This window comes from Rhamphochromis sp. 'chilingali' (assembly GCF_963969265.1).
Source record: "Rhamphochromis sp. 'chilingali' genome assembly, chromosome: 17".
In the NCBI taxonomy this organism is placed as follows: Eukaryota; Metazoa; Chordata; class Actinopteri; order Cichliformes; family Cichlidae; genus Rhamphochromis; species Rhamphochromis sp. 'chilingali'.
In genome coordinates, this window is record NC_137944.1 from 10,797,984 (window position 1) to 10,809,792 (window position 11,809).

The 11,809-nt window shown below is 42.0% G+C and overlaps 1 protein-coding gene across 3 annotated transcripts; it reads right to left on the minus strand.

The window, feature by feature from the left end:
- Positions 1-598: 598 nt before the first annotated feature.
- hsf1 (heat shock transcription factor 1) lies at positions 599-10,916 on the minus strand. Of its 3 annotated transcripts, none has more exons than XM_080862602.1 (15): positions 10,542-10,916; positions 6,644-6,752; positions 5,581-5,717; positions 5,178-5,302; positions 5,030-5,105; positions 4,800-4,861; positions 4,345-4,417; positions 4,049-4,167; positions 3,787-3,968; positions 3,558-3,708; positions 2,847-2,918; positions 2,264-2,369; positions 2,122-2,175; positions 1,971-2,016; positions 599-1,885 (listed from the first exon to the last, which is right to left on the minus strand). In XM_080862602.1, the coding sequence occupies exons 1-15, from the start codon at positions 10,659-10,661 to the stop codon at positions 1,716-1,718; spliced, it is 1,602 nt and encodes a 533-aa protein (XP_080718728.1). In that variant the 5' UTR covers positions 10,662-10,916; the 3' UTR covers positions 599-1,715. The 3 variants fall into 3 exon arrangements, with proteins under 3 accessions (XP_080718728.1, XP_080718727.1, XP_080718729.1); XM_080862601.1 differs by having other exon boundaries at positions 3,558-3,711; XM_080862603.1 differs by lacking the exon at positions 2,847-2,918 and having other exon boundaries at positions 3,558-3,711.
- Between the last annotated feature and the right edge of the window lie 893 nt (positions 10,917-11,809).

Here is an 11,809-nt window from a genome sequence, read left to right on the forward strand (position 1 = left end):
CACCTTTTAGATTGCAGTCTCTGCATACAATACAGTCCATCTGTGAGTACCTTCCTCCCTCTTGATGAAGTAAATGTTCACCAATTTACATCATTTTCTCACAGTGCTGCTGTGTATGTCAAAGAATGTGCAAATGTGAAAGACAAAAGCTATGCTTTAAACTGGATCTGGACTGATACATTTAAGCTTCCTGTTCCACAGCCAGATATAGCAAACATGGAAATCAAATTAATTTTGACTGACTGAAAAGATATTTCTTGTGTGTTCTATTCTAGTAGCTGCAGGGGGTAAAAGGTCTGAGCTAACTTTACAGCTGAGCTTCACTGACTGTTGTTAGAAAAGTAGCGCTTACTATAAAACATGGTTTCCTAACAGATAATCTATCAGGCTGAAAACATGCTGGAAATAAACATAGTTGATGTTAAACTGAAACTCTGAACTTTACCTGCTCCTGACCAGGTGATCTGTTCAGCATCAGTTAACGTGGTGATTTAGCTTACTCACACATTCATTTCACTTTGTAGAGACAACGCAGTATTACCAACCTTATGACATCCTCACAGTTTGATTTAAATCAACCAGTCATTCATTCACATGCTGCTGTTTAAAAACATTTTATTGAATCAAAATTTTACACTCAGAATACATCAACATTTCATCTGCCCTTTGACCCCGTCTTTGTCCTCTCTACACGTGGAGCGCCATCATGTTAGCCTGGAGGACTCGGGTGGATTTACCACTTGCCTTAAATATAATTGTACTATATTAACAGATGTGTTAATACTGAAGGGAGCTTTCTGTTTGTTCAGCTCTGACCATGTGACCAATAAAATATCCTCAGGACTTCAGGTGTTTCTTAGCCATCAAAGAGACGACTGGTTCAGGTGAGCCACAGGTGACTTAGCATACAGAAAAGCTGCTCAGTAAGAATGACGACATCACAGATGAGCCCTGTATCACAGCACTGAGCCTGAGATGTGGTTAAGATCTCGGCCTTTGTTTAAACTTTAACCAAGTGAAGCTGTGAGGAATGTTAACCCTGTGTCTGATGACATAACAACGTGCAACCCCGACAAATTCAAACAAAGTTTCCTTAAACTGGCCTTGCAAACACAAACACAATTGGCAGCACGGACCATCATTTGGTTACCTTCAGAGTTCCATCCATGAAGCTTCTGCAGACAAGAATCTCAAATCTGATCCAAAGCATCTCTAATATACAAGTCAAAAAAGGCGCTCATACCATCTCAGACATGTCTCTGCATTATTTCTGAAACATGGGGACACAGCAGTGAGCAGTGATGTGAACTCATGTTTCGGGAACTAACTGAATATAATAGTAATATAAACTGATGGAAACAAACTAATGAGAAATAACACTGATCCACATGGCTCTTTCATATGGGTGGGCAGTCAGTCAGGTCGCACAGCACTTGTTGATAAAACTCCAAAAATATTCTGATTCTTTTCAATCTATTTTACACAAGAAAATAAAGACGACCATAAAATCTGACTTCAACATGCATTCAACAGCAACAAAGGCTTCCATTTAAGCTTCAACAAAGAAGAAAAGAACAAGAGTAGAAGAAGAAGACAGATTAATATCAATAACATCTGTGTAATAAAAACACAACCTTTGACCTATCGACTGTTCTCATCTATTGCTGCAACTGAGTCAGTGCTCAGGTGTCACATTGCTATGGTTACTCGAGAGGTCAGAGGTTGGAGTCCAGATTGCCATGGTTCAACAAGGTGATGCCTGGGTCCTCGGTGTGGGGGTCAGAGCTGAGAAATGGCTCAGTTTCCAACTCCAGCAGCGCTGGCAGGTCAGCCCCGCTGTCAGATTCAGACGTTTGGACAGGTGTATACTGAACCAGCTGCTTTCCTGCACCAATCAGAGAGCAGCACAGTGTCATGACATGACAACAGACAGGTGGATGGAGCAGCAACTTACTGAAGGCATGACTCACCCGTTCCGCTTTCTTCACTTCCCTTAGGAGCTTCATCAGACAGCAGCTAGTGGGAAATGGTAACATCGGTGAGACAGGTCTGACATCATCGGCAACAGTACGCTCTTATTTTTGAAACAGCAGACCAAAGAATGTGAAATTTGCAACTCACGTTGTCCAAACTGTCGAGGTCAAAGTCTGCAGGCGAGCCAGATGAACTGAAAAACTAAGCACCCACACACACGCACACACAGTTAGTGACACACAAACACAAGTGATAATAATGTGAGGTGGTAACAAGAAGTCAGACTAACCTCAATAAATGGAACTGTATCCAAGGAGAACGTCTGTGTGTTGAGTATGTTCTGCAGGTTCTCTAAGCCGCTGTCGATAGTATCCACATGATCCAAAAGCTCAGACCTGAGGCACACAGGTGAGACAGGTCTGATGTTAGGTCACATGTCTGCCGTTATTCTACATTTTCCTTTATGTCTGCAGAGATCCAAATAAATACATGATCTGCATCTCAACTGCATACAGGTGAGCTCAGTTTGAACCTGCCAGTTCTCTGCTGTTAATAATCTTATGCAAAGGCTCCACCCCTCACTGTGGCCACACACAGTATTTCCTGTAGTCAGAACATGCCTGAAACATTTCCTGCTGTGAGCCACCTAAGAAACCTTTTTTGACCTGTTGACCGGATTGCTTACTTCTGCACTTAATATTGACCAAATATAATCAATTAACTATCTCATGACCTCTGACATCTGATCAGCTAAAGAAGCTGATCTGGACCTCACACATTTGACAAGAAGAAAATGCAGAATGTCACCAGAAGACTTCAAAACTTTACAAATATTTACAAATCAATAATTGTTTGTAGAGTTAGTGATTCACTTGTCAGGTTGTGCTGAGAGGAACCGCCAAACATCAGGTGGGAGTCCACCTGCAGAGGGAATGGGGCGTGGTCTGAAGGAAGCACAGGGGTTTTAATGACACACTTGTCCTGCAACAGGACCATCACCTTAAATGTAAGACAAACTGAAACCACACCATGGTTAGTTAAGAGGCTTTCAGATAAGGCAGCGCTGCACTTGCTATTCAAGTGGGCTGAATAGGAGGAGGTTCCTAAACTTGTAGCACAAACTTCAGACTGAGGTCTAACTCGCACACTCCTGACACAAGCTTGCAATCTGCATTCAGCAGAACACTTTCAGTATCCTGTCTGAAAGACACTTTTCAGAAAGACACTCAGAATGTCAAGGTGACGGATGCAGGGGGTGGGGCAGCTGTTCAGGGAAGCTGCAGGTGTTTGTTGGGGCAGTTTCTGGAGAGATGCTGGGGAAGCTGTCAGTAAAGGGTGACGCCTTCCCCAGCGTAAGGGTGGACTGAGGACAGTTTAATAGACAGTCTACTGAGACGGTTTGTTGGGCAGCTCTTTGCAACCTCGAACACAGTTTCAGCTTTAGTCAGAGCAGGGCCACTGTTGGGGAAATACTTGGGCTAACTCTTGGTAAACACTCATAGTTGTTCATTGCAGGTGGTACTAACTCTATTAGAAGTCTCTATGAATGTTTCACAACTGCATACTGGTGTAGTCACACTTACCTGTCAATACAGGCGATGGCTTGACATTTCTTCTGAGGTGCTGTTGTGCTGGGGGCTGTGTTTGCTGTGGTAACAGAGGTGAGTGATTGGGTGGATGAGGCAGAAGACAGGGGGCCAGTGGAGACGGGGCTCATCACCACAATGGGACTGGCTGCTGAGAGAAAGATTTTTATTTACCAGAAATGCTCTGAACAGGAATCAAACTGCTAACCACAAACTTAATGTCTACCAGTGGGAGCACTGCTCGTGGAGGTGACTGGGGTGGGTGGCTCATTCTCCTCTAGGATGGAGTTAATGAAGGTGGTGGGGGAGAAGGGCGTGTCCACTGGTGCAGCCACTTCCTCCAGAACAGGACACACCTCCACCTCTGGACTGGACGGCTCCTCTTTGATATCGACTGATTGGCTCTCTCTGCAAGGAGGTTATGCACTCTGACTTCTGAAGGATCAATCACTTACTGACTAAGCAGGACTAATCTGATCAGTACTCACCCTTGGTCCGTCCAATCACTAGCCAATTCATCTGAACCAGATGTGGCCATGTCTGTGATGTCAGAAATGATGGGTCCTGAAGTCACAGAGGTGTCAGCTGAGAAGAGATTGGCTGCAGCCTGAAATGAAAAACACAAAAGCACAAGTGACCAAGTGAGGACAAAGATCTGCACAGGTAGATATGAAGAGTCTAGTTTTCAAAGCTAAAGCTAGACAATCAGCTAATGTCACTCTGAAAGATAATCACCGCTGACTGTGCAGCTCTGAGTGAAAGATGTAAATCAGAGACAAGTTACCTGCTCCAATGAGAAGGGACGGCTATATTTGGGCATTGAGTGGGTGTTGCCAGAGTCGTTGAGCATCAGAGGACTGCAGAGAGAGTTAAAATGAATAAACGAAAATGCAAAACATGTAGCAGCTTAGGCTGCTGCCCCTGCGACCCGGCCTCGGATAAAGCGGATGAAGATGGATGGATGGCAAAACATGTACAGACGAAACTGAATTTAAGGTCAGGTATGAGAGGGAAATGGAACTGGTACTTCAAAATAAAAGCAAAAGTCAGAAATTTGGGCAGTTGGATCCTCATTTTATCACCTGGGAACATTTTCTTGAAAATGTTCTTAGCAGAGAAAATCTCACAGCATCCAATCTGCACTTTGAAATTATCTAGTGTCTAAGTCACAATTGTAACATTTTGTGGTGTACAGTGTAGCATTTGTTGTAGTATCTATGGTATCAAAAAAACACTTGCATCTTCCTCTTGACTCCTAGCAGTCTGTTGGACTGAATGAGAGACACCAGGAACTGTATGAGCTGGAGAGAGAGAAAGACAGGCAGAGAGTTCATTAATGTTAAGATAATGTCTGACAACTATGTGGCATCACTCTCCCCTGAGGTTTTCATATTTTTAGAGGGATCACATCAGGTGTATTCTTACAGAGTTCTGCTAATTGGAAAGGTGTGGACAGTGAGAACAGGTACCTTGTTGACAACTTTCTGCTGCTGAGTGTGTTTCTGTCTCAGACTGGCCACCTCTCTCCACAGAGCCTCGTTCTCACTGAAATACAAAATCAGCCTTTAGTCAACACTGCCGAGTGGTTTCTAGCCCCGATTCTGGTTTGGTACTTACTGTTTCATTGTGACGATCCTGGAGTCGATGGTTTCTTGTTTTCCCTTCATCAACTGGACATCGTTCAGGATCTTATTCACTTCCTCTGCTGAGATTTTCGCATCATCCTGACGCACTGATGACACCTGTTCCAATCACAGCATACCGTTACCAAGGAGATGGACAGGACAGGTCAGATTGGGTTCTGAGTTCGTAGTACCACATGCACAGCGATAGATTAAAGGCCACTCTGACCCCACATTAAGGGGGCTATACAAAGTATTTATGATTGATTAGCTGTATCCTGTGATGTCACACAGCACTCTGAATCATCACCTTTCAGAGGAAGTCCAGCAGAGTCTGCCTTTAGTCTATCACCTGTCTGCATTTTTAGGTATTCTCTGGTGTGTGAGGCACTACATACGTTGGTGACTTTGCGTTTGATGTTCTCCAGCAGATGTTCTTGTCCTCTGATGAAGAATGGGTGCTGAAACTCTGTGTCATCTCTCTCTGGTTTCACCAGACCACCCTGCTCAATGTGCACCACCTTACGGAAACCATCTGAGAGAAGTACCATTACACCATCAATAAAGGATGTGGACACCATCAATACAATGCTACACTTGCTAATATCACAGCTGCTCTTTCTGGCTCTTCCATAGTCCAGATGCCTTTGCATGCACAGTGCTAGAGGTGGAGCATGCACAGGTGGGCCTGTCCTTTTCTTCTATCCTACTTTTTATAAAGATGGTTCTGCTGAGTGTTGAGAAAAGTTAAGCTTTTCAGCATACCAGTCAACTAGCACTTCTTCAGTGACATGGAGAAAAAGAAGTTGCTCATGCACAAAGATCATCATGATGAACGATCAGTTGATATACACAAACCGGTACCTCCAGCGCACAGACCAGTACCGGTCTGTGAGTCGTTTGGTACCGGACCACGAGAGTTGAGGCTCAGGTGTGAAATTTGTGGTTTTTATCCGTTTTTATCGTTAACTCTGTTTCCCTGGGTCTTTTCCCATGTGTTATGAATAAATGTTCTTTTTTGGGGGGTACCGATACTCGTTTTATTTGTTGTATTTATCCACAACACCTTTAAAACCAGTCCGTGAAAATATTGTCGGACATAAACTAGTCTGTGGCGCAACAAAGGTTGGGGAGCACTGGCTTAGCTCATTAACTGCTATCTTCTCATTAACTGCTATGTTAACTGCAGGCTACCTTGCCTTGTGATGACTGGTTGTTGCTGCTATGATAATTACAGCAGCAAAGAAAACCCGCTAAACACCAGACATTTCACTCATATCTCAATGTTTCTTCACAAAGCACACCTGATTGGGTGAATCTTCTTTCCCAAAAAATAAATCAATGAAAAAAAAAAAAAAAAAAAAAAAAAAAAAAACAACCAGTGGTGATAGCCCCACCTCTGAACAAGCTACCATTCAGAGGTGGGGCTAACACACTGATGATTCCTTGCTGGTTACTCACACATGTTGAGTTGGCGGATAAAAGAGGCCATGTTGTTGTGCTTGAAGAACTTTGGGAGAACTTCTTTGGAAAACCGCCCCTGGTCGAACACATGGAAACTGGTACCACTCTTATACAACAGGAGAAAAAGAAAAAGAATCTGTATTATTGTGGTCGCTGTGATTCAGGATGCAAAGCAGGTCATCTGTTAATCAGAAGGTTAGTGGTTTAATTCCTCTCTGCTCCATTCCTTGGGCCACAAACTGAACCCTGAGGTCCGGGTGCTCTTCGATGCGTTCATTAGTGTGTGACTGTTCGACAGAAAGCGCGCAGGTTGAAAAAAGTGTCGCATGAATGTGTGTAAATGAGACATGGTGTATAAAGCACTTTGAGTACTTGAGTATTAAGGAATGTATAAGAACCACTCCATTTACCTTATAATCAACCGATAAAAACAGAGACTATATACGCTCTTACGCTCTCAGGAATCTCCAGGAATAGATCTGAAAGTCAGAGCACACTGCTAACACTTTAATCTCAGCTGTCTGCTCTCCTGCAGACTGTGTCTGACCAGCTCACAGTTTATTGATTATTTCAACATTTTGGTTTTTTTGCACATCAGGCACTGATGAATAGATTACTGATTGGAACTCTTATTTAAACAGAACACACACACACTGCAGATGAAAGTGAACTCTTTATTTGGATCATCTATCCATGGAAGAAAAACAACGATATAAAGAGAACCCATTAATTTTGGGGACTTGTGATCCATATCCTGCCGCGGAAGCTTTATGTAAAGGAGGTGAAGAACAAGAAAATGTTTGTTGTTAAAGCAAAAGTAAGCGCTACATAGCTAGCTTAATTATGACAACCTCAATCAGGATTTTTTTTTTCTTAAGTATTTTTAATGATCTTTAGGCATGAAAAAAATATCTTGCAACTTCATTTCTTAAACATGTATTTTTCAAATAGTTTTTTACATGTCCACTTAGGTGGACATTTGGAATGGGTGGCAGGGTATGGGGTGACACATCAGTGTCCAGTGTAGTGGTTTATGTGCAAGTATACCATCAACTCTGACACAAATACAAGAAAACAGCCTTTGAATAGGTGTCCACTGTAGTGAGCACTGTGCGTGAAAGGGTTAAACACAAACTACCAAATGTAAATCTTACATTTTGTTGACTTGGATATTTACAGTGTAGTTCCAGAAAAGTTCAGGTAGTATTAACTTGTCACAATAATATCATGTCATAACAGTAAAGTTGACCGAGTATTTTTCTAATGCCAGTTAAATCATTCCTGCACTGCACAGCCAGGGTTGTTGTGAAAAGCAGATGTAGCCAGTAAGAGATAGGAGGTGTGCTTACATGTTGGTGCCATAATCAAAACTCCTCTCTGGCAGTTGTAAATAAATGTTGATTACTGCATCTGATAGCCCAGCAACTATCTGGCACTTTGGTTTCTAGTTAAACTAGGAGACGTTCACAGGGAGGCTGGAGAGCAAAGGACCGCAGTATTGTTTTTGCCATCTAGGTGGGGGTGTGGCAGTAATGAAAACCATGGATTAAAGGTTCATTTTCCTTTTTAAACTACACTAGGAAATTACACTTGAGAATCTTTAATCTGGTGTTACATGACCTTCAGCTGTGGGCGGAGCCTAATAGTTATGCAATTAAAAAAAACAAATAAACAAAAAAAAACCCACCTAAAAATCAGGAAAATAAAGATGGAGACCTCTTGGTGATAAGTGACTGATTTCAGTGCAACTGGTAGTTAACACCTGCAGCTGTACATTGTGTGGGCTATGACTAGGGTTGCCAACCGTCCCTTAAAATACGGAATCGTCCCGTATTTAGAAACAAAAGTACACGTCCCGTATTGAGCTAATAAGGGACGCACTTTGTCCCGTAATACAGTGAGAATCAAAAGTAGTCTATAAATGTTTATGGAATTAACGCTTTGTTTGAAAACATAATTCCCAGCCCCTCTCCTGCTTTGTGACCAATGAGCTGACAGCACACTTATGACAATTCGAGTATGACAATTCAGATTACCGCTCATCTCATTGGTCGAGGAAAGGTCGCTTACGGAGAAAATACCGGAAGACAACAGATGACCACAACAAGAAGCATGGCCAACAGGGAAACAAACGCCGTCACTGCGGTGCAAATCTCGGACGACAGTACACCTAAAGCTGGGCAGACACTGTGCGATTTTTTCAGTCGCGTTATTCAGCTCCTGCTCAAACTGCACGATTGACTCGCAGGGGTTAGAAGTTGGTAGGTCACGATGTACTCTCACACTATACCGCCCGATGCTCTGATGCGACCTGAGTGCTCACACTGTGCGTCCATAAAATTAAGGTTATAACAGAAAATCTGTCGCTCGCTCTCTCTGTCTCTCACTCACACAGACACACCACCACCATCAACTTTGCTAAATTGCTAATAAAAAACATTGATCAGGCAGCTGTGATTGAGCAGCAGTGTAAATCCAACTATTTTCACGGTTGTTGTGGTCGTGATCATTTTGTGAGGCCACATCGAAAAGGCTCGGATGAGCTTTCCAAAGTTCTACAAGTTGTGCCTCCATCGCTTGTGTCCAGATCACACGCTGCACTGCTGTGCTGCTCCGTCTTTTTCACCGACGTTTACGTGTTTGCGCGCGAGCAGTGTGAGCGCCTGTGGTGACACCTTCACGAGCGATTGATGATCGGGAGCTGGTCGTGAGGTGTTAATCACTTCTCGTTACCCCACGTATACTACACGATGAAGGCCAAAATCGGTCCGATCACTCAAAAATCGGCTCAAAATGGGCCTAAAACCGCACAGTGTAAGCCCAGCGTTAGAGCAGCAATGTTTGTTCCCCTCAGAGAAAGGGAAGAATGGGAAAAGGAAAACACCTGGCTGGAAAAAGTTAATATGGGCATGTGCAGTGAATATCAGCGCTATGTGGCCAGAAGTGTGATAATATAATTTATTTTGTGTAATAAACGACTGCAAGGATGGATGATTACAACAAATTGATGACTAATACATAAAAGTAATACATAGATGAATAATGATGATGAGTTATGATGCGTAATCATGGGAACAAGCGGGTTTTCAAACGGGAGCAGCTGATTAGCATTAGAAAAGCTGAAATAATACCTCAACTGAAGCCAATTGTACTAAATGCACTAAATGTGCACTGTTACAAGAATATTTTTCTTTCTATTGTTTTCTATTATTTTAAGTTAAGCAGGACAGAGTTCTTTTAAAGAAAGATTTACTTATATTCTCAAAAGTTAAGCATGACAGGCTTCTGTTTAAGAAAGAGACCTGTTTTATGTGTTAATGTTGTCATTTTGAGCTAAAAATAAATGGCTAAATGATCATTTGTTTCACATGTGTTCATATCACAAAGAATACACATCTACTTAAATCAAATTCAAGTCAAAGGGTTAAAAAAAATAATTTCACACACAAAAAAAGAGCTAGAAAATTCACCACACTGGGAAGGGTGAAGACAACTGGGTCGCCCGGCCCTGGCCACGAGGTGTCCCTTATTTATTTTTCAGGGAGTTGGCAACCCTAGCTATGACACTACAGTGACATCAGCTTATTTGAATTCAGGCTTTATGTCAATCACCAAAACAGCTGCTGGGATCTGTTTGTCAGAAAAACAACCGTCAACTGATCATTTACTGACTAGCTGATGATGTCTGAAATCATTTGACCTCTGACGTGAGATCTGTTAGCCTTAATAGCTCACTGAAGCCAAGCTAACTGAGCTGACCTCTTTTCCTTAGTCAGTAAATAAAGTTTGTCAACAAACCTGTCTGCATTCCAGTTTAAATAAAGTTGTGTCTGTTTCTGCAGTGTAATTAAAGTTAAACTTGTCTGCGTTAGCTGTTAGCTATTAACGTGCGTACCGGACTCCAACAGATGAGCGGGTCGGTGTCCGGGTCCTCCACCAGGGTCCACAATTTGGTCAGGAAGGCCGGGACGTTCCCGCTGCTCAGCACCGCCCCCCCTCCTCCGGGATATTCCATCTGAGAGACAAAAATCGAGCACACACCTGAGCTAACGACGCTAACTGCTAGCTGCGTCAGAAAGAAAACAACGAACTACGACTCGGGTCCTTGATCTGACTCGGACCGTGCCTGTTTGGTCCCGCTGCTGAACTCAGAGTTCCCCGCGGGGCTGCAAACAGACGTCCTGAACTTTATTTCACTTAGAGCAGCGACAACTCCGCAAATCCGATAAAACACAACTGCGCAGATAGCTGCCCAGCGCGGTCTGATGGCGTCAGCACAATACGTAACCCTAAAGTTCTGTCGCGCTGTGATGTGATGTGCAGTAATGCGGATTATTATTATTTTAACTTCATTAGCAATTCAAACATTACAGATATAAATGAGCAAAAGACAATGTCAGGGGGTTTCGTGTAATAACAATTAGACACAGGCTAATCACAAGATACCAAACAAGGAGCATAAATTTATAGTTTTATTGCTTTTATATTATGAGAATGTTGTATAGTTTTAAAATATTGTCTGGTTTCATTTATAAAGCATTGAAAAGACGGTTTTGCATTAGAAATTTTGGATTCATGTATATGAAATTTAGCCATTAAGATTAGTAAATTAATCAAATGAAATGTGTTTGACCTATTTGCAGGGCAATCAAAAAAGCCAAACAATATTTTTCCGTAACAAAGATAAGATAAAAGAAACAACAAAAGCACAAACATCTTGCCAGAAAAGATTAGCGCATAAGTAGGATCAAAATAAGAGAGAAATATCTTTCTTCTAACAGTTAAAAAAAAATAACAGTTAGCATCAATGTCTTTTTATATCGTACAAGAAAGGTTCTGGTGGGTTAAAAACTATGAATAATTTTAAAAGATATTTCCTTTAATTTCTTGGTTAACAGGAATTTCAATGGTGTGGTCCAAATTTTCTTCCATTCCAGGTCCTAGTATAAATTATTCCAGTAAGCAACAGCCATTGGGACACAAGTTCTGTCTTTCTGAAACAGAGTTCTTATGCCAGGGTTGTTTTTCTTCTTTATAGTGGGAAAATAGATCTGTGTAACAGAGGTAACAGGATATGTATGTGTGTATCTATCTATCTATCTATCTATCTATCTATCTATCTATCTATCTATCTATCTATCTATCTATCTATCTATCTATCTA